The sequence below is a fragment of the Saccopteryx bilineata genome, chromosome 4, assembly GCF_036850765.1.
Source record: "Saccopteryx bilineata isolate mSacBil1 chromosome 4, mSacBil1_pri_phased_curated, whole genome shotgun sequence".
Classification (NCBI taxonomy): Eukaryota; Metazoa; Chordata; class Mammalia; order Chiroptera; family Emballonuridae; genus Saccopteryx; species Saccopteryx bilineata.
In genome coordinates, this window is record NC_089493.1 from 70,335,056 (window position 1) to 70,358,225 (window position 23,170).

General features: G+C 43.2%; 1 protein-coding gene across 1 annotated transcript in view; it reads right to left on the reverse strand.

Annotated features, from left to right (window-relative positions):
* The window catches only part of SLC27A2 (solute carrier family 27 member 2), a 74,343-nt gene extending 54,156 nt beyond the window's left edge, over positions 1-20,187 (reverse strand). Inside the window, exons 1-4 of the mRNA XM_066276442.1 lie at positions 19,485-20,187; positions 10,364-10,573; positions 4,713-4,871; positions 778-902 (exon numbers count right to left, since the gene is read on the reverse strand). Coding sequence (XP_066132539.1) covers positions 778-902; positions 4,713-4,871; positions 10,364-10,573; positions 19,485-19,962 — 972 coding nt within the window. The 5' untranslated portion in view covers positions 19,963-20,187. The remainder of the gene's footprint in view (positions 1-777; positions 903-4,712; positions 4,872-10,363; positions 10,574-19,484) is intronic.
* Between the last annotated feature and the right edge of the window lie 2,983 nt (positions 20,188-23,170).

Below are 23,170 nucleotides of genomic sequence, written 5' to 3' on the forward strand. Positions count from 1 at the left end.
TTCATGTTAAAAAAAATTAAAATGGAACTGCCTTTTGACCCAGCCATCCCACTTTTAGGAATATATCCCAAGAATACCATATCACCGATTCAAAAGGAGAAATGCACCACTATGTTTATGGCAGCATTGTTTACAACAGTGAAGATCTGGAAACAGCCCAGTGTCCATCAGTGGATGAGTGGATTAAAAAGATGTGGTACATATACACAATGGAATACTATGGGGCCATGAAAGAGAAGGAAATCTTACCTTTGCGACAACATGGATCAACCTGGAAACTATTATGCTAAGTGAAATAAGTCAGGCAGAGAAAGAAAAATATCATATAACCTCACTCATTTGAGGAACCCAATGAAAAATGTGAACTAAAGAATGGAATTGAGACAGAGGCGGAATCAAAGGGATCAGAGGAAAAGAGGACAAAGAGAAAGGGGATGATAGGATGGAATAGTCAGTCCTGAAGGGAAGGAGGGAGGGTGCTCTGGGGAGGAGGGCAAATGAGATTTTGAGAGGAATATGGGGGAGGGTGGGATGCATTCGGGCGACACTAGAATCTATGTAAACACAATAAATTAAAATCTATAAAGAAAACAGCAGCTGTCATTAAGCAAATGCCTTCTTTATGATAGGGTAGTACCAAGCACTTTGCTATGAAAAACAATTGTAATCTAAAATAAAATCTGATATATACAAATCAACTGATGCTTAGCAGGACCCAAAATAACTTGAGCAGCCATCTTATTCATTTCAAAAAGGTAATAAAACTTGGAGAGTTACCTGGGGTGAGTTGCATAAATACCGAAGCAGTTCACCGATATACTGAATGACAGTGACATTATATTTTCTGCAGTCATCCCAAAACTGGCTGGCTGAAAATTTGTTCCGCAGAACAATAGTAGCACCTACAAAGAAGGCACAGAAAATGTTAGTAAAGTGCTACAAAACCAAACTAAACCAAACCAAACCAAAACAAAACAAAAAACCCCAACTCCCCAATTACATTTGTTACTTTGAAAGGTAGGAACTTAAATATTATATTCATCAGTAATCAGTAAGTGTTGAGTCCAATTATATTCAATGCAAAAAAACCTTCCAAAAACAAAAGAACAAATGAGACCTGGTTTTAGCCTATAAGAGTTTACAACTTAGTCAGAGGAAGACATGTAAAAAAATCTTTCCAATAAAAGTAAGTGCAATAAATGAGAGGTTCAAATAAAACCCTAAGGGGATGCGAGTGTATGTGTATACATTAATTCTGCTTAGGCAAGGGCTAAGAATGGCATTTTTTTTGAAGAGGTAGGATTTTAATTAGCTCTTTGAGAAATGAATATGAGGAAAGATGAGAGCATCCCAGGCAGAGGAAAAAGCATGAACACATAGACAGGGTAGTCCAGAAGGTGTTGGAGGATGGCCAAGACTCACTTGGCCTGTAACTGGAGTGTTAAAGAGTGGGTGGCCAGGAGGAGCAGCTAGAGGTGCAGAGCTTGGAAATGCCGGGTGGAGGAACCAGACTTGATTTTGTGGGCAGTGGAGAGCTAGGTTCTTGAGCAAGTAGAGAATTCTTCTTTGTTGGGGGAGGTAGACAGAAAATGGTTCCCAGAGATGTCCATATCTTAACCCTTAGAACTTGTAAATATGCTATTTTACATGGCAAAAGGGTCTATAGAGATGTGATCAAGTTAAGTATTTTGAGATGGGAAGATTATCCTGGATTAACTGGGTGTGCCCAATGTAATCATAAAGGCCCTTATAAGAGAGAGGCAAGAAGGTCAAAGGCAGAGGAGATGGGATAATAGAAACAAAAGGTTAAAAGTAATATGCTTTGAAGATGAAATAAGGGGCCATGAGCCAAAGAAAGCAGGCAGCCTCTAGAACAGGGGTCGGGAACCTATGGCTTACGAGCCAGATGTGGCTCTTTTGATGGCTGCATCTGGCTTGCAGACAAATCTTTAATAAAAAAAAAAACGTTAAAAATATAAAACATTCTCATGTATTACAATCCATTCATTTCCTACCGCTCATGTTCATGGTTGCGGGTGGCTGGAGCCAATCACAGCTGTCCTCCGGGACAACACCAAATTTTTATCAGATAATGTGTAACGTACACAGGTTGTTGTATGGCTCTCATAAAATTACATTTTAAAGTATGTGGCGTTCATGGCTCTCTCAGCCAAAAAGTTTCCCGACCCCTGCTCTAGACGCTAGAAAAGTCAAGGGGACAGATCCTTTCCTAGAGCATCAAGAAGAAATGCAGCCTTGCTGACACCTTGAATTTAGGACTTCTGACCTTCAAAACAGTAAGAGAATAAATCTGTGCTATTTTAAACCACTAAGTTTGTGGAAACTTGTTGTAATAGTAATAGAAGACTAATACGATGGGTAAAAAGAATATATCTATCCTGTTCAACCTAATTAGAGGCATGAAATGTAGCAAAGTGAATTTAAAAACCTCACAAATATTTTTCATATTACTGTAGTTTATTTTTACTCCTACATATATAAAAGTTCAATGTTTTCAAAAAATATTTTTTAAAGATTTTTTAAATTTATTGATTTTAGAGAGAGGATAGAGAGAGAGAGAGAGAGAGAGAGAGAGAAAGAGAAGGTGCAGGGGAGGAGCAGGAAGCATCAACCCTTAGTAGTTGCTTCTTATAAGTGCCTTGATTGGGCAAGCCCCAGGTTTCAAACTGGCGACCTCAGCATTCCAGGTTGATGCTCTATCCACTGTACCACCATAGGCTAGGCAAATAAAAGACATTAAAAAAAATACTATTATTTTTCTTCTTTATCATGTATTTTTGCTGCTTAAGCAAACATATAAGTGACTGACTTGTCCCTTTGGGAGCCTCAGAGTCACCCTGTTCTTAGGCCTCCTAGAAGTATGATCAGGCCCAGTCATTTCTTGCTGATTTGGAGGCTGTTGTGGAGCTAAATGTTTTATAGCAACTCAGTAACTTCATGAGGAAAACAGGCTTGGGTAAGAAGATATGCATATGTGTATATAAATGTATATTTATAATAAAAATTTTTATAATAAAATACCACTTGGCAGAATTTTTTTTTTTAAGTGAGAGGCGGGAAGATAGAGAGACAGACTTCTGCATGCACCCTGAATGGGATCCACCTGGCAACGACTTTCTGGGGCCAATGATTAGACAAATCAAGTTATTCTCAGTGTCCAGGGCCGATGCTTGAACCAATCGAGCCACTGGCTGCAAGAGGAGAAGAGAGAGAGAAGAGGGAGAGGGAGAGGAAGAGAAGCAGATGGTAGCTTCTCATGTGTGCCCTGACTGGGGATTGAATCCGGGATGCCTGTACGCTTGGCTGTCGCTCTACCCACTGAGACAACCAGCCAGGGCCAAAATTGTTTTTATTTATAATAAAATACCGCATGGCAGAAGAAAATTAAGTTTTTTAGCTTGGAGCATTAGAGATGGTTTCCTGGAAGAGGTAGGTATTAGAATGAGCCTTAATGTAGAACAGTGGCATCAATCCTACTGAAAGAAGAGTGGATGGCATTCTAATTTGATTGGTAAAATCTGAGAAGGAAAGAGAAGAGGTCACAGGCCAGCTTTTTGACCAGAGCTGAGGAGCCACAGGAGGAGGGAAGAATGAAGTAGAATGAGGACAACTGAAAGAGAAGTCTAAATCAGATGCTAATGGAGGCCAATATGCAGATTTCTGAAGATGGAAATAATGTTAGAGAATTATTATGGAATAAAAGAATTTATGATTTTTTTTTTTTTAGAGAGAGAGAGAGTGAGGGAGAGAGGGATAGACAGACTGGAAGGGAGAGAGATGAGAAGCATCAACTCATGGTTGCGGCACCTTAGTTGTTCATTGATTGCTTTCTCATACCTGCCTTGACCATGTCCAGCCAAGCCAGTGACCCCTTGCTCAAGCCAGAGACCTTGGGCTCAAGCCAGCAACCTTGGGCTTCAAGCCACTGACCTTTGGGCTTGACATGGGGTCATATCTGTGATTCCACGCTCAAGCTGGTGAGTTTGCGCTCGAGCCGGTGACTTCAGGGTTTCAAACCAGGGTCCTCAGCATCCTAGATTGATGCTCTATTCACTGCACCACTGTCTGGTCAGGCTAAACTCAATGGTCCTAACCTAGTTACAGACCTCAAATGTTTTTTTAAGGTTTCCTCCTTGACATCCCTGAACAATTATAGCATTATATTACTAAACAGATATGAAAAAATAGAAATTTTAGATACCTGCTTGCCATGTTATTAACATAGAATTAAACACTTTCCTAGCACACAGAAGAGTAGCCAAATTTATAACTTCTTTTTTCTTTTTTTTGTGTGTGAGAGAGACAGAGAGAGACAGAGACAGAAAGGGAGAGAGATGAGAAGCATCAACTCATAGTTGTAGCACTTTAGTTGTTCATTGATTACTTTCTCACATGTGCTTTGATCGGAAGGCTCCAGCCAAGCCAGTGACCCTGTGCTCAAGCCAGCAACCTCTTGGGCTCAAACCAGCAACCATGGGATCATTTTGATGGTCCCATGCTCAAACTGGCGACCCTGCACTCAAGCTGATGAGCCCATGCTCAAGCCGGCAACCTTGGGTTTTGAATCTCATCTGTGTCCTAGATTGACGCTCTACCCACTGGGCCACCACTGGTCAGGAGAATTACTTTTTCTTATGAGTAGCTGCAAATGTGTATTGACCTCTAATGCCCTGTTGAGAGAGAAAGCTTACCAGCTGTAATGCATCCAAATAGGCCAATCATAAGTGCAGCACTGTGGTACAAGGGCAGAGTGGTATAGATGATATCATCTTTCTTAACACCACTTATATAACAGAAGCGGGTTCCATACCACAGGCGATGATGATTGATCACTGCAGCTTTCGGGAGACCTTTGCAAAGATACAAGAGAAGGCATGAGTGAGCCAGACACATGGTCTGGAAGATTCATCCTCAGGTGATTAGAGAATTGCAGAGAGGAGGGCCATGATCAGTTAGACCAGGAGTTGGCAAATTTTTCCATAAAGGACCAGACAGTAAAAGGTTTAGGCTTTTCACAGTCATACAGTCAATGTTACATATAAGTACTCTGATATTATAGTGTAGCTGATAGCAGCCAAACACATAAAGCAGCGATTTTCAAACTTTTTCATCTCATGGCACACAGAAACTAATTACTAAAATTCTGAAGCATACCAAAAACATATATATTTTGCTCATCTGACAAAAAAATAGGTATGTTGATTCATTCACAATGTACTGATATTTGTTGTGTTGGCTGTTGTCATTATTTTATTTGACAATCTAAAGGAAAAGTCAAAGCCCCTGACTGAATAGACAGTTACTGCATGTTTTAAAAATTCTTGTGGGGCCCTGGCCGGTTGGCTCAGCGGTAGAGCGTCGGCCTAGCGTGCGGAGGACCCGGGTTCGATTCCCGGCCAGGGCACACAGGAGAAGCTCCCATTTGCTTCTCCACCCCTCCGCCGCACTTTCCTCTCTGTGTCTCTCTTCCCCTCCCGCAGCCGAGGCTCCACTGGAGCAAAGATGGCCCGGGCGCTGGGGATGGCTCTGTGGCCTCTGCCCCAGGCGCTAGAGTGGCTCTGGTCGCAATATGGCGACACCCAGGATGGGCAAAGCATCGCCCCCTGGTGGGCAGAGCGTCGCCCCCTGGTGGGCGTGCCGGGTGGATCCCGGTCGGGCGCATGCGGGAGTCTGTCTGACTGTCTCTCCCTGTTTCCAGCTTCAGAAAAATGAAAAAAAAAAAAAAAAATTCTTGTGGCATACTGGTTGAACATTGTTGACATACAGGAATGAATGTGGCTGTGTTCTGATAAAGCTATTTACAAGAACAGGTATGTATGTGTTTGTGGTGTGAGTGACTGTATGTGTGTTTTGAGGGCTATACTTGGCCCATAGGCCAGAGTTTGCTGACCCCTGTGTTACATGGTTATTACTATAGTAATTTTAAGAGAAAAAAATAAATGGCTATTGGATTTCTGCTTTATGCCTACTACCACCATGCAGTTTTCAAAATTTCATTTAATTTTCATAATTAATGAGATAAGAAGTATATTCTCTAATCCAAAGATAAGAAGGCTGAGATTCAGAGTAAATAGTTTACTCATGCCATCACCTTCCTGCATAAATAACCACTTTTATGATTTCTTATGTACTCTTCTGGAGTATCATTATAGATATATGTAAATGTATATATATATATATTCAATTATGAACATCTGCTCATATCTTCTTGCCCTTTCCCCCCATTTAAAAAATAAAAACACTCTTCAGCACTTTCCCCCCTCCATTTTAACAATCTCAGAAATCTGTCCATATCTGTAAATAGAAATTGCTCTTATTTATTCATGTATTTATTCTTTCTTTCTCTCAGTTGCATCCTTTCTATGTGTATACTATAATTTATTTACACTACTTTGCTATTTCACATGATACTGCAGTAAATAAGCTGGTCCACATGGTAGGTCATACTCTAATGATATTGTATCTATATGACACATTCGCTGAAGTGAGATTGTGGGTCAAAAGACATGTCTTTGTCATTTGATAGCTACTGCCACATCGCCAGTTGTGAGGACTGTCCCTTTCTTCCCTCTCCTTAGCAATACATGCATGTACATGTTTCCTCATAGCCTTGCCATGGTGTGCTCTCCTGTGGTAGAATTTTTGCAAATCTGAAAGGTAAAAATCGGTATTGCAGTGTATTTTAGTATCCTACAGTAAGTACATTTGTATTTTCTTAACTATAATTTATGTACTGTATTTTCCCATGCATATGACACACCCTTTTTTGAAAATTTGGGGTCTAAAAACTGGGTGCGCCTTATACAGTGGTTGTAGAATTTTTTTATGTTTATTTTCTGTGGGGTTTTTTTTGTGTGCATATGAGGAGTTGTATGAATTTTATGATGAATAAAACTTGAGTTCAATAACTTTATGTAATACATATTTTTTTCAAATTTCAAGCCCCAAAATTAAGGCACGTCTTATATATGGGGAAATATGGTAAGTATTTTGTAAGACTTTAATGAAAGGATATCCTTTTTATTTATTTAATTTTTTTAGTGAGGGACAGAGAGACACAGAGAGAGGGACAGATAGGGACAGACAGACAGGAAGGGAGAGAGATGTGAAGCATCAACTCTTCATTGTGGTACCTTAGTTGTTCATTGATTACTTTTTTTTTTTTTTCTTTTTGTATTTTTCTGAAGCTGGAAACGGGGAGAGACAGTCAGACAGACTCCCGCATGTGCCAGACTGGGATCCACCCAGCATGCCCACCAGGGGGTGATGCTCTGCCCACCAGGGGGCGATGCTCTGCCCCTCCGGGGCGTCACTCTGTTGCGACCAGTGCCACTCTAGCGCCTGGGGCATAGGCCAAGGAGCCATCCCCAGCGCCCAGGCCATCTTTGCTCCAAGGGAGCCGTGACTGCGGGAGGGGAAGAGAGAGACAGAGAGGAAGGAGAGGGGGAGGGGTGGAGAAGCAGATAGGCGCTTCTCCTGTGTGCCCTGGCCGGGAATCGAACCTGGGACTTCCGCATGCCAGGCCAACACTCTACCACTGAGCCAACCGACCAGGGCCTGATTACTTTTTTATATGTGCCTTGACTGGGGGGCTACCACCAAGCCAGTGACCCCTTGATCAAGCCAGTGACCTTGGGCTCAAGCCAGCAACCATGGGGTCATGTCTATGATCCCAGGATCAAGCCAGTGACCTGTGCTCAAACTGGTGAACCTCTGCTCAAGCTAGATGAGCCTGCACTCAAGCCAGCGACCTTGGGGTTTCAAATCAGGCCAGGACAACAGGGTTCCCTGTTGTTGGTATGTAGAAGAGAGCTAAAGAGGTTAGTGAAAAATAACCAAAACAATTGTTATGGTGGATGAAATTTGGTACTGAGTAGGTTTTAAGAATCCCAGGCAGATGCTCTATCCACTGCACCACCACCTGCTCAGGCTAAAAGATATCCTTATACTCTTCCCCACTGAAGGTCGATTTCATTGAGGAGGGCATGATGTCATTACTAAGGGGCTGGGCTAGAGTTTAAGACCTGAGTGGGTAAGTTGGCTTTGTGAGGAGAAATGCAGTTCTCTGTACACTCAGACACTTCAATACTTGGTGGTAGCTTAGCCTGTATGCCTAAAGAACAGCAATTCATTGTAGGGCAAACCAGTGTGGCCAGCAGACTACCATCATTGTAAACAAAATTCTAAATTCATTTTCTCTGACAGTGGGATAGTGGTACTGCATTAGAACTTAATGCCCCATTCTATACTAATATTATGAAATAGAAGAAAGCATCAATAAACCAATTGTATTCACCATGGAAAAGAAATCTTCTGGATAGTAAAAACTCTGAATTATATAATTTTAAAAAAAGACATATACAGCCTTGGCTGCTTTGAAGTACTTTTAGTAACTTTCTTTCTCTCTTTCTTTTTTTTTAATAGTTGAAAGAGAGGAGATAGTGAGACAGACTCCTACATATGCCCCGATTGGATCCACCCAGCAACCCCCATCTGGGGCCGATGCTTGAATCAACTGAGTTATTTTTTAGGGCCTGAGGCTGATGCACTCAGACAAACCAAGCTATCCTCAGCAGCCAGGGCTGATGCTCAAACCAATTGGCTGCAGGAGGAAAAGGGTGAGACAAGGGAAGGAGGGATGGGGAGAGAAGCAGATGGTCACTTCTCCTGTGTGCCCTGACCAGGAATTGAACCTGGGATGTCCATACTCCGGGTTGATGCTCTATCCACTAAGCCAACTAGCCAGGGCCTTCAGCAACTTTCCTAATTTAAGATTTTGTAGTAACGAAGAAATAAGAATGTTTGGTAACTATTATACAATTTTGTGCTTATGACTGCCTTTGAAAAACAGGAAAAACATTCTGTTTTCCAATTGCTTAAATGAGTTCTTTGAGTTAGTGTTTACAAGAGTAACTTAGCAAAATTTTATTCAGAGATAAGAAGAAAAGTTAAAATAAAACAAAACAAAAGAACATTTGAAAACCTAACCCAAAACTTAACTCTTTCTTTAGGATAGGTTTATTTCTTTCAGAATTCTGTCTTTATTTTTACCTGTGGTTTCAGAAGTATAAATGTATAAGGCAGGAGTGGAAAAAGTGACATCAGACCTCCATGAGTCTTCCAAGTAAATCTTCCAAGTAATATGAATTCTGAATTATGGGATCAATTAAGGAATGTTGATTCTCATTTTTTCCCTAGAATGTATTTCATTTTTGACTCCCCAAACTTGCATTGTGAAGATGTTCCATACTTGTCTATTTATTAAGACTAGAATTCCCTATCACTAACCGAGGGCTTGTTTTATCTCAATTATTTCCCAAAAGTTTCCAGCTTAATTTTACCATTCTCTTAAAAACTGAGGACAAAGTCTCAAGTTTGAAGGTAGTGTTTGTATGTCGTGGAAGCATTTGGTTAACTATGTCATCCTACCATTTTGTTGGCAATGCAGTATATCACTTTTGGGAGTAAGAATAGTATACCTCTTAAGAGTGGTGGTAGAATTGTACGGACAAATGTCACTAAGCTCCTAAGAGAGTGCCTAGTACAGCCTACCCTTAATATTTATTACCTGTTCCATATAGCAGTGTTCCAATAACACTGTTAACTGGCAGTGATTTTTCTTAGTGGCTCATAAAAATAATGGTGCAGCTTATAGCTGAAGGCATCCCAGTTTGATGAAATACAGTATCTTAGGGCCCGAGCTGAGAGCCATGCTACACCTGTAGCAGCAAGTAGCTCCTACTCAGTGTTGCATGGAAAACAGTAGTCAAAGCATTTATATAAATATAACCCCATTATTGTCATATAGTCTTCTCTGGTGTTCCATTTATAATTGGTTACACATTTCCTATGGACTCTGGATGTAATCAAGATACAAAGAAAACCCAGAGGACAATTTGACTTTTGGTGATGGGTATGCAACATAATTGAATGACAAGATAACCTGGAGATGTTTTCTTTGAACATACATACCCTGATTTATTAATGTCACCCCATTAAAATCAATAAAAATTTATAAAAAAAAATTCCTAAAAATCTACCCAGTGCCAAATTTCATCCACCATCACAACTGTTTTGGTAATTTTTGGTTTACCTCTTTATCTCTTCTACATACCAACAAGGGGGAAATATGCAAGCTTGGAGAAACCCAAAAGGGATCATATGCTATGAAATAAGATCCGTTCCCAGATGCAAAGAGCTAAATCCCCTGAAGTATTAGTTATCTGATAAGCTTTGTCAAAAAAAAACACACAAAACAAAACAGCTGAAAACCTAACCCAACATTTAACTCCTTTTTTGGGATAGGTCCATTTCTTTTAGGATCCTGTCTTTATTTCTTTACCTGTGGTTCCAGAAGTAAAAATGTATAAGGCAGGAGTGGAAAAAGTGACTTCAGACCTCCATGAGTCTGGGGTAGGTTCGGCTGATACTTGGTCCACTTTGTCTAGGAGAGAGCCGACCCCATCTGTTTTGGAAGTTCTGCTCACATAATAGATGGACACAGCATCTTTCTTCAGGCTTGGCAGCACCTCTTCAACAGCAGCTTGTAGTTCTTAATTGAATAAGAAAACAAATCCAAATAAATTAAATTAGTCCGCTGAAGTTCTATTAGAGTGCAACAATTTTCACAGTAATTTTATTTTCAGCATAATTTTTGCTAAGCTGCATAGACATTACAGCTAGTGCTTAAAGTTATACATTTTTAATATGGAATTTGCCACATTTGAAAATATCATAAGATTCCAATATTCGAGCGAAGGTTGGGTTTTGATAATTTTTCATAAACAGTAAGTGGTGGGTTAAAATCTGGACAAATAAATGGGCTTATGGGTAAAAATCAAGATATATAAGTGCATAAGTTATATACATATTTGGTATATATTTCAAAATATTCCAGAAATAAATTTAGTTATTTCCAATATGTGCCCCATAGGATTAGTGATGAAAAATAATTTTAAGAAAGAAGAGAAACGAAAATAAAAAAGCCACACTAATTTACAAAGATGATGGCAGTTGGCTCATAAAAAATATGTTTTTACACATCAGTAACAGATAGTTCCATGAAGAAGCTTCAGCTTATCTGAGAAATAAGCTTCCTTTGTCCGGGTAATTTTATAAGCACATTCTCTGGTTTGAGAAAAAAACAGAACTGATTGTCATGTTTTCACTGTGGGTCATAATACAGTAGTGGACTGTTACAATCATTTAAAGTGACCAGTGTTTTTAAAAGTGAAAAAAGGGCCCTGGCCGGTTGGCTCAGCGGTAGAGCGTCGGTCGTGCAGAGGACCCGGGTTCGATTCCCGGCCAGGGCACATAGGAGAAGCGCCCATTTGCTTCTCCACCCCTCTGCCGCGCCTTCCTCTCTGTCTCTCTCTTCCCCTCCCGCAGCCAAGGCTCCATTGGAGCAAAGATGGCCCGGGCGCTGGGGATGGCTCTGTGGCCTCTGCCCCAGGCGCTAGAGTGGCTCTGGTCGCAACATGGCGACACCTAGGAGGGTCGCAACATGGCGACGCCCAGGATGGGCAGAGCATCGCCCCCTGGTGGGCAGAGCGTCGCCCCTGGTGGGCGTGCCGGGTGGATCCCGGTCCGGCGCATGCGGGAGTCTGTCTGACTGTCTCTCCCTGTTTCCACCTTCAGAAAAATGAAAATAAATAAATAAATAAATAAATAAAAGTGAAAAAAGAATGAAATAGAAATTTTAGGGCACGTCGCACATAGTAAAATGTAGGTATTGCTTTTTAAAAGTTTTTTTTTTTTAAGATCTTATTTATTCATTTTAGAGAGAAGAGAAAGAAAGAGTTAAAGAGAGAGAAGGGGGGAAGAACAGGAAGCATCAACTCCTATATGTGCTTTGACCAGGCAAACCCAGGGTTTTGAACCAGAGACCTCAGCATTCCAGGCAGACACTTTATCCACTGCGCCACCACAGCTCAGGCTGCTTTATAAAAGTGTTGCTTTGGTTATGTGAGTGTGTGGGTACTGGGTCACACACAAATGCATTTCTTACTGTAGGTTAAGGTCAAGGCCCAAACATTTTAGAGACACCGATTTAATATGCAAACCACATTTCATCTTTGCTACTTGGATTTCTGTGCCCTTAAACCATAAGATGAGGTAGGTGGTCCTTTAGCTTCCTTGTCTTGAACTATGATAACTGAAGTGAATATACTCATTCTTAATGGGAAGGTGACTCAGTATCCAGGGAATTACTTTGGGGATGCTATTCCTAGGTCATTTATATGCTTTATTTTTCAGACGTTTGTGTATAATGTCTCCATCAAGATAAGAACTATCAGCTGGATGGATGCATTTAAAAATTTTAAGAACATTTTAATCAAAGGATTCATGGACCTGATAAAAATAAAGCAAATAGTACAAAAGGGTTTATAATGAAAACTAGCAAGTTTTTACCCCATCCCTCCTCAGAACTAAACCTGTTGCCTACGTGCAATCACTTCAATTTTTTAATTAGTTTCTTCTGGCAATCACCTCTTCATCTGCAAATATACTTTTCCTGCTACTTCTTGCTCTCTTAATTTGTATCCCCACCCTCATTTTTTCGTGCCCACTCCCAACAGTTACTGTGCTCACTTTATGTTGTGTGGGTTAATGGTACAGCTACTGTGAGAACAGTTCTGTCTTTCCCGGCTTTGTCTATGCGTTGGCTCTAGAAGTTGAAAACCAATAATCAGAATTGACAAGATATTGATTATGCAAATAATTATTCACACTAGTCACATTTCCTTTCTTGAGCAGCTTTCTACTAGAGTTTCTAATGGCTATCATTCCTCATTATTATTTTTTTGTTTGTCTTCTTCTTTCCCAAGTGAGAAGAGGGGAGATAGAGAGACAGATTCCCACATGTGCCCCAACTGGGATCCACCTAGCAACCCTGTCTGGGGCCAATGCTCTGCCTATCTGGGACATGCTCATAACTGAGCTATTTTTAGCATCTGAGGCAGAGGCTCCATGAAGCCATCCTCAGTGCCCAGGCTGATGAGCTCAAACCAATTGAGCCATGGCTGCAAGAAGAAGAGAGAGTGAGGGGAGTGGAAAGGGTGGAGAAGCAGATGGTTGCTTCTCCTGTGTGCCCTGGGAATTGAACCTGGGCATCCACATATTGGGCTGACGCTCTACCACTGAGCCAACTGGGCAGGACCAATGGCTATCACTCTTTACTGTACTTTTTGCCTCAGTTCTTTTTTCAATGTCTATCAGAGAAGTTTCTTTTTTTTTTTTACCCTCCTTTACTCTTTTATTTTTTCTGGTTGCTCTATAGTCCTTTAGTACTTTGGGAAGATTACCAACAACATTATTGTTATAAAAACAGGAGTGGCAATAACATTCCATCCCTTGGCACTGCGTTGGCTCAGGTGTTCATTTCCTACCTCGATGATCTCAATAGCCTCCTGACCATCTCCTTGCCTCTAACCTCTCCGTGTTTCCATTTTATCAGCTACACTACCACCCAGCTCCTTGTAACTGCCTTGTGTAAAATCCTTCGGTGTCTGCTTGTCCATTGTGAAAGAATCCACTCTTCTTATGCAGCATGCAGGTCCTGATTCACATGTCTACCTTGCTGTTTTTCTGATGTCATCTCCTACTTGCTACCTCTTGTCCCCTTTCCTCTAACCCAAACGACCTGTGTGAACTGAATGTACAAATACTCTCACATCTCATTTCCTTTTTCCGGGTAATTTAATCTGCTTGGAATGTCCTCTCATCCCCTGGCCACCTGGAAAACTCCTGCTCGTTCTTCAAGACTCAGAGTCACCTCTCTCTGTTACCTTCTCCCAGAGCCAAGCTGGTGCTTCCCACAGGAAATCTGCATATAGTACGCAGTGTGATGTGCTTCAATTCGTTTTCTCCTCTACAGACAGTGAACACTTTAACCCAGAGATAGAGAGCACCTCTCTTCTGTAGCCTACTGCTAGAGGTAAGCTGGGAGGGAAACACCTCTGGGCCAGGGAGAGATTGGGTCTAAATGGGTTTTCCCAAATCAAGATACATTTTCTTTAATTTATTTTATTATTAAAAATTTTCCCCCATTGATTTGGGAGGAGGGGAAGGAAAGAGAGAGAGAGAAGCACTAACTCATTGTTCCACTTAGTTGTGGCATTTAGCTGTGCACTCATTGGTCGCTTCTTGTATGTACACTGACTGGAGATTGAACCTGCAACCTTGGTGTGCCGGGATCATGCTCGACCTGAGGAGTGACAGTAAGACTATATCTGTGCCCTCATCTTTGACCTGTGTCAGCACTGGAAAATTAAATGCTTCCATGAAAGTGAGGTCACTGCTGTTGTCCACTCCTTAGATTCTGAGTCTTTATTTTTTCAATAGTGGAGTCTCTTCAGTAAACAGTTTAAAAAATTACTATCATTTTAAATCCAGACTGCTGTTGTTCTTACATGGTAAAACTTTTTTTTTTCTTTTTAGCAAGAGAGAGAGAGAGAGAGACAGAGAGAGAGAGAGAGACAGAAAGAGTGAGAGAGAGCCAGACAGGAAGGAAGAGAGATGAGAAGCATCAACTCATAATTGTGGCATCAACTCTTAGTTGTTCACTGATTATTTTCTTATATATGCCTTGACCAGAGGTTCCAGCCAAGCCAGTGATTCTTTGCTCAAGCCAGCGATCTTTGGGCCATGTCTATGATCCCATGTTCAAGCCGATGACCCTGTGCTCAAACAGGTGAGCCTGTGTCCAAGCTGGATGAGCCCTTGCCCAAGCCGGCATGGGGTTTTGAACCTGGGCCCTCAGCATCCCAGACCGATGCTTTATCCATTGCACTGCCTCCTAGTCAGGCTAGTAAAACTCTTTAATGAAGCATCTCATTGTTACCAACCTGATGAGAACTGCCTCACCCTGGCTGGATAGAGGTTAATTAGAGCATCATCCTAAAACGCCAAGGTTGTTGGTTTGATCCCCGGTCAGTGCACACACAGGGTAAACAATGAATGCATAAATAAGTGGAACAACAAATCAATGTTTCTCTCTGTCTCTCTTTCCCTTCCCCTCCAAAATCAATAAACAAATTAAAGAAAAAAAAAAACTGCCTCAGGATCCTCTTGCCTGATATATCCCCTCCCCAATTGCACTTACCCAACTCAGTTTCAAGGCGCCCAAGGAGCCTTCATTCTTTGCTCTCTTCCCCCCACAGCATTTTGCAGTTCTTCCAGCCTACTTATCACATCCTCCCGGATGTCACAATTGTATGTGTATGCATCTTAGCTTTTTTGCTTGATGGTAAGATCCCTGAAAATTAGCTTGTACCTTGTGGGGACTCTCTAATTGTTTCTTGATTTGAAATTAAATTGTACTACCTGCTTTTCTCAATCTAACCTCGAAGATCTGTATGATGACACTTCTCCTTGGACTTGACACCAATTTTATATTTAAATTCTTCTGTTTTGGAAATTATGGCCCTGGCAGGTTGGCTTGGTGGTAGAGCATAAGCCTGGCATGTGGATGTCCCAGGTTCAATCCACAGTCAGGGCACACAAGAGAAGTGACTATCTGATTCTCTTCCCCTCCCTCTCTCTCATCCTCTCTTGCAGCCAGTGGTTCGACTGGTTCGAGCGTTGGCCCCAGGTGCAGTGGATAGCTAGGTTGATTCAAGCATTGGCCTCAGATATGGGTTGCGGGGTGGATTCTGGTTGAGGGCGCATGTGGGAGTCTGTCTCACTACTCCCCTTCTCTCACTTAAAAAGAAAAAAGAAAGAAAGAAATTACAATGACACAATATCTTTGAAAATTATTGAGCCTGACTGGTGGTGGTGCTGTAAAGTTGACCAGGAATGCTGAGAATATGGTTCAAAACCCTGGGGTCCCTGGCGCTGAGCATGGGCTTATCAGCACCGGGTCACTGGCTTGAGTGGGGGATTGTCCACATGATCCCAAAGCTCACTACCTTGATCCCAAATGTTGCTGGCATGAAAAGCTCAAGGTTGCTGCTGGCTTGAGCAAGGGGTCACTGACTCAGCTGGAGACACCCCCCCCCCCCCGGGGGTCAAGGCACATATGAGAAGCAATCAGTGAACAACTAAAGTGATGCAACTATGAGTTGATACTTCTCATCTCTTTCCCTTCCTGTCTCTCTTTCTCACTCTCTCTCTTTCTTGGAAAAAAAAAAGAAAGAGAGAAAGAAAACAAAAGATAAAATAATTGGAAGTATTTTCCTATATCACATTGTTTAAAGGGAGGTTCAGTTTAGTTTTTCACAACCTTCAAAAACAAGTCAAATTTTATCATCTCTCTGGACCTTAGTCTTGCAACAGAAAGAACCTTTAACTGTTACTAAAGCCTTGTACAAGAGTAACGGCTAGACTGGGAACCTTGCATGGCTTTGTTGAGTTAGACAGTATAGACCTTTCCAGTAAGCTGATGGAGACCTGGTTTATCCTTCTAATAGAAAAGCTAGTTTAGTGACAATCTTAAGGCTAGCAGAAACACAAAAAAAGCAAATTTACTATTTTAGGGTCTCTTTTGGATGTTTTCACAAAATAACCTATACTGTGTGAAATTAATTATACTTTCCTGTCTTCCTCATATTCTATGTCTGGGAAATTGCTTGAAAAAAACTACCAGACCAACAAGTTGGTTTCTATCAACACAACTAATACAGGTTCAAACAGGTGAAGGCATTTTCCCCATGTGATTATTTATACCATGACCCGCCACAGAGAAGGGTCCTAAAATGCAATGCAGAGAGAAAAATCATTCCCTGGGACATAGCTGCTTCTGTTGGATGCAGGGAAGTGTTTGTGAATCTTTGTCTTTTGGTAAGTATAGTAAATTCTGAAGAAATAATTGAGTAAAGAAACTCTTGAGGCCTGTTAAGCTTTACAGAGTCCCCCGATCTATGACAACTGGATCAATCCTCATGTTAAATGCCATTGCACTGGTTCTTCACATACTCTCCAGAATTTGACACAGTTGGAACTCAGGAGCTTTTACTAGCTCACTCATGAGCTCCGAGGCTGAAATTCAAAGCGCAGAATAAAACCTTATCAAATTGTCACCACTACAATAGTTTTGAAACTCCTCATCTTTAAAGACCGTGTTTAGATGGTGTAATAGAACAAAAAGTGCCCTGGAGATGAGAAAAAATTGGGTTCTATTCCCAGCTCTCTGTTGCTAACTAACTATGTGGCCCCAAACAAGTGATGGCATTCCTCTGGGACTTTGTTCAAATATGAAACAAGCGGAAATTAGACCGATCACTTCTCAAAGTCTAGTCCTCAGACCATTTGCTTCAAAATCATCTGGGGATGGGGTAGAGCTTGTAAAAATACACATTCCTAAGTCCCTCCCAGCAGAGTCTTTCTGAATTAGTGGTTTTTGGGGGTGGAATTTGGGAATAAGTTTTTCAAAATAAAATTTCTTTTTTTTTTTTTTTTTTACTGAAGTATAACACACTCATTAAAGTTGGAGGATATAGGATTAGAATAACTATAAGATTCCTTCCAACTTTAAAGAATTCTAAGAATTAGTCGATTCAGCACATTTACACATGGGTACATTTACTCAGCATGTAACTTTGGACTCTGTGTTGCCTCCTTTGCAGGAACAGTGTCTGGTCAGAGTGCAATTCTGCACAGTACGCAATTGTCCCACAGTGATTTGGAAGAACAATGTTGTACAAATGTGTGGCCTCTCTCAAAGGTTAGTTTACTAGAAAGTGCCATAAGCCCACTGGTTCAAATTCTATCTGAATGTTGGAATTTCATTATATTCTCCATGTAGAATAACCTAAACATAATACTCAATTGCAGAGAACTGTTGCCTGGGTGAAGATATCTGATTGTATTTCTGACCTGAAATTCAGAACCAAACTCTATTATGGCCAAGCTTAGCTTGACTATCCTCATAGGGGGCCTGGGATATAGTCATGTGCTACAAAATGACGGTTTGGTGAATGATAAGCCACAAACACAATGGTGGCATACCATAGAGCCTAGGTGTGTAGCAGGTTTGTGTCAGTGCACTCTATGATGTTCATGCAATGACGAATCACCTTACAATGCACTTCTCAGAACATACTCCGCCATCACACGACCCCTGTCTCTACTATGCAGTTTAACACTATTTCAATCCCTCCTGAAGTGGTACAAAGATCACTGCACTAATAACTTCCCTCTGAATCAACTGGTAAAGTAATAGATTTAAGAGAATCTTCCAGTTCCTAAGTAGCAGAGTTGTCTTTTTTCCCAGGCAACTCGAAACTCTTGAGAGTTTTCTTGAAAGAACCTTGCCCTTCAAATAACCTTGCTGCCTTTAAAACCATCCCCGATCTTAAACTTTTATATAAAGCCTTCATTTATTCCAGATAATTTATATTATGCTACAGGAAACAGATGTGAAAGTTTCCTGGTTTCTCTCAAGTGAATAGACATTTCCTCATTTTGTGACACTTGGCTAACTGCTTAGCTTGCCCCAGTTTCCTCAGCTATGAAATGAATGGGGAGAGTGGAGATGCATGCTTCACCCCTTCCAACTCTAATGCTTTACAGCTACAGAGGATGGAGAACAACTCAGGGAAAATCTTGGACTTTGAAGTTGGGACAGATCTAGGTTGGAATTTTAAGCCTCAGTTTCTTCAGCTCTGTAATGGGGTAATGAAAAGTTATCTCTTAGGGCAATAAAAGCATCCAGCATAGGGCTTTGTACAGAAACACAGTCCAAAAAGGTGAGGCTCCCTGGCTCCCTATTCCTCCATGTCTTTCAGCCCACTCCTCACTCGCTTCCTCTTACTAACAGAGTAAGAAGCAACAGCTGGTCCTTATTCACATGATGATGATAAGCTTTCTGGGAATGGAAAACCAGTAGTGTTGTGGGTAACAGGTTCTTGGTTTATTTCTTCCTGGTCACAGCTATGAAAGTTACTTTACCATTTCAGGACTTGATGAAATATGGCAGGAGGTAACAAAAGAGCCAAAGGTCACTATTGCTAAAGACACAAAAGGGGTTCACCAGGGCACTGCAGCAGATTCCCAAAGTCTTCTCCTTGGGGACAGATAGGGTCATCTCTCTGCAGTGAGAATCCAGGGAGGCTAATAGCACTTGAGAGCGGGAAGCAGCCTTGAAGACCGCCTCATGACGAGGGTCAGAGAGGGAACTCATTTTCCCATGATCACACAGCCAACTCAAGCAGCAGAGGTGAGAACAATTTTCGGATCCACTGGCGTTGACAGTCAAGACCCTCTCCATTTTAAGCCTTCACCTCTCTAGGCTCATGGTCTCACCTATAAAGTTCTACCTGTTATGAGAATTAAAAACAATGCCGTACGTATCGTGCTTAACACAGTGCCTGAAACAGCTCCCACAACGGTGGCTCTAGGAATCGTTGATTAGCATTTGGAGGAAAGGTTGCCTTGTTCTCCCTCTACACCTCCAGGTCTGATTGGACCCGCACCTCCACCCCCAGGGCCCCCAAACAGGGGCGAACGGTCCCCGGGCTCACCTGGCGAGGCCAGTAGCACCTTCGCGCCGCAGCCCTTGAAGCAATGCAACAGGGACTGTGCGCGGATGTTGCAGTTGAGGCACGCCACGGTACAGCCCAGCTTGAGCAGCCCCAGCCCCAGCCACACGTAGGCCGGCTCATTGCCCATGAAAATCGCCACGCAATCTCCTTGGCGCAGGCCAAGGTGGTCGCGCATCGCCCGAGCCACTTGGTTGCTGCGTCTGTCTACCTGCGCATAGGTGAGCGTCTCATCGCGGAAGAGCAGGAGAGGCTTGTGCGGGTCCCGACGCACATTGTCCAAGAAGGCGAACAGGACGGTGCGCACCGGCCGCCGCCGCCCGTAGCTGCGCACCTGTCGGGCCGCGTTGGCCAGCCGCAGGAAGTAGCTCGTGTCCTGGAAGAAGTAGGGACAGCAAAGATTCAACAGCAGCGGCAGAAGCAGCAGCCCTAGCAAGGCCGTGTAGATAGCCGGCAGCATGATGGTGACAGTGCCTCCGGTCCCCGAGAGGGGCGGGGGCGCGCTGTGGGAGTGCAGCGCGGCGGCTGGGCGAGCTCCTGGAGGACCGCGGGTGGGCTGCTCGAGGGCGCGCGGCTAGGCTGGGGCGACGGCGGAGCTCTTGGGCTGCCAGCGCCTTTGCGGGCTGTGGGGCAGGTGCAGTGGCGTGTGAGCCGCTGGAGGTTCCTGGCACGACTTGCCGCCTGAACCCGCCCCTCGTAGGGGTGCAGCCACCTGCGCTCCCGGCCCGCCCCTGCTGTCGTCCCTGGGCAGTTAAGGCGGCTCGCTGGGATCTTGGACTAGCTCCGTCTGAATCTGTAGGTCTCGGGTCAAGTGGCGAGTTTTGCGATGTAACACCTCGGAGCCGCAGTTTCCTTATACATACAGATGGTGATGGTAAGACTCACTTAGCGAATATTCAGAAAATTAGAGGAGATAATGCAGGCATAGGGTTATTATTTATTGCTACCATTGATAAAGTGCCTTATAGACCTGACTTATTGCTATTATCAATGAAGCGCCTTATCAATGCGGGCCAGTCCTATTATTTATTGGGAGTGGGTATCAGGTGCACAGCCAAATCAGAATCCCAGTTCTCTTTCCTGATCCTGGAGGCTTTGAGCCTGGTCTTTCTTTGTTTCTCGGATTTGCTAACCCCCCTCTCTCCGCCCTTACCCAACCCAGCCCAATTGCCAGGTTGTCTCCTGAGGCAAGGATTTCAAGATAGAACAAAAGCATCGGAGACTGTCCCTTTCCCTTTACCTTGTCGCAGGCGTGAGGTGAATGAGGACCGGAGGCTCTAGTCCAAGTTGGCCCGTCCAGGCCCAGCCAGCCCAGATTTGGGGGGAGGCAGTGCCAGACTGTGACAACTAAAATCAAGCCCCAGAGATATTTTGATTTATGTTAATATTTGATCTGTTAAGTGAGTCCCCATCCCCCCTACCTTGTATGTTGAAGAGTCTCAACTATTGTCAGCCCAATTCAGCACACATATACTGAGTCAGAGACTTGTTAAGTAAACTTTATTGGCATTTCTCAAAAGCCATTTCTTTCAGTGTAATCCTTTCTTTTAATTTCCCTTAGTGCTTCCATACAGAGTGCTGCTTGCTATAGAGAAGGGTTCGGATCTATAGTGTTTCACTTTCTTCCTGCATTCATCCATCTTATTCTTACAAGGTACAAGTAAGAATGCTCACTCCTGCCAGACACTCTGCTAGGGGCTTTCCTGTATTAAATTTTTGGAGCCTCACAGTCATCTAAAGGTGGTACTTTCACACTCCTTTACAGACAGGAAGGGGACCCTTAGAGAAGTGAAATAAGATAGCTAGTAAGTGGTATAACTAGTTCAGTATCGGTTTTGGAACTGGTATCCCGTCCTGGGCCCACTCTTAGCAGCCATGTTATGCTGCCTTTCATTCTCTAGGTTTCTAACGTTTTCTTTTTTTCTTCAGCAATTATTCTTTCTTTCTTTTTTTTTTTCTTCCACAATCTTCCCCTCCCTCATTTTCTTAGTCTCTTCTTTTTACTCCTTGTATTACCAGGGACCTGGCCCTTTGGGTCTGCCTAGGGCCAGCCGGTATTGTGTGGGTTCTTGACTTTGTGTGAGAAAAAATTTATAGTATGAGTCCAGCTGATTTTGAGCCATGGTGGGGCTGCTTTGGCTCACTGGGAAGTCAGGGAAAAGGGGGCTTTGGAGACAGGTTCAGGGGGTTAGCCTGGGAGGAGCTGCTCCCCTGGTTTCAAGTCTCAGGGGTACCCATAAAGTTTGGGAGATATATGCCTGTGGGGGAAGAGAGGGGGAGGATGAAGGGAAAAGCAGGGTGCTCCTAGGAGGATTTCAATAGAATATTCATCAGCTTTTACAGATGTGCCCTTTCAGGGTTGTGGTCTTTAATGATGGGTCAGCCCCAGGCCAGGGTGTCATTAGTCATCGTAGCTGGTCCTGGCATAGCCCACCTAGTTTTGCTATTTTTCTGGGCCAGGAGCTAAAAGATAACTGAGGCCTAGATGTTGTCTCTAGGGAAGTGAGTTTCTGTATCTGGCTGTGAATTGCTTGGCCAGTTTGTTCAGCTCTCTGTCTCAGTTTCCCTATGCTACTTGCCAAAGAATGTTCCTAGCATCTTACTCTTCTGCCTCACTGGAACCTGCTCAAGCAACTCTTTCTCTGGCTTTTGCCAACTTTTTCATGGCAGATCTAGCTACCATCTAGTGACTGGCTGCATCATTTCCCTGGGAAGGAGTTGGTGGCCTTTCCTATCCCCGAGGAGAAGGCAGTAGTGCTAATCTAAGTAGGGCTCAGGACAGAAACTATTCTGGGAGGTCCGTCCTCTTTCCTGTTGCAGCTCAGAGCCCTCCCCCAGCACATTTCCATCCCAATGCTGCCCCTCCATGGCCGGTCACTTAAAAAGCCTGACACTCATCCTTAAACAGCTACACCCCAGTGTGCTAGATTACCGCAGATGCTCCCTTCTCCCTTATTCCAAGGATTACTTTAGCCTGTTTATCAGCACTTTTTCAGTTGTAAGTGAAATAAATAAAACCCAAACTGGTTTAAGCAGAAATAGGAATTTAAGCAGTAACCGCAGAGTCCAGGGGTACAGTAGGCTTCAGGGAGCCTTCATCTGTGGTGTAAGTAAGTGCCGGGACCTGGACCCGGTTTCTCTTTTGATAAGGGGAACGCAAGTGTTAAAACTTTAGTTTGAGGCCCTGGCCGGTTGGCTCAGCGGTAGAGCGTCGGCCTAGCGTGCGGAGGACCCGGGTTCGATTCCCGGCCAGGGCACATAGGAGAAGCGCCCATTTGCTTCTCCACCCCTCCGCCGCGCCTTCCTCTCTGTCTCTCTCTTCCCCTCCCGCAGCCAAGGCTCCATTGGAGCAAAAGATGGCCCGGGCGCTGGGGATGGCTCTGTGGCCTCTGCCCCAGGCACTAGAGTGGCTCTGGTCGCAATATGGCGACACCCAGGAGGGTCGCAACATGGCGACGCCCAGGATGGGCAGAGCATCGCCCCCTGGTGGGCGTGCCGGGTGGATCCCGGTCGGGCGCATGCGGGAGTCTGTCTGACTGTCTCTCCCTGTTTCCAGCTTCAGAAAAGATGAAAAAAAACAAACAAACAAACAAAAAAAAAAAAAAAAAACTTTAGTTTGAGTAATGGTGGCGGCTTTGGTTATGGCCAGTGAGCTTCATGGTCAATGC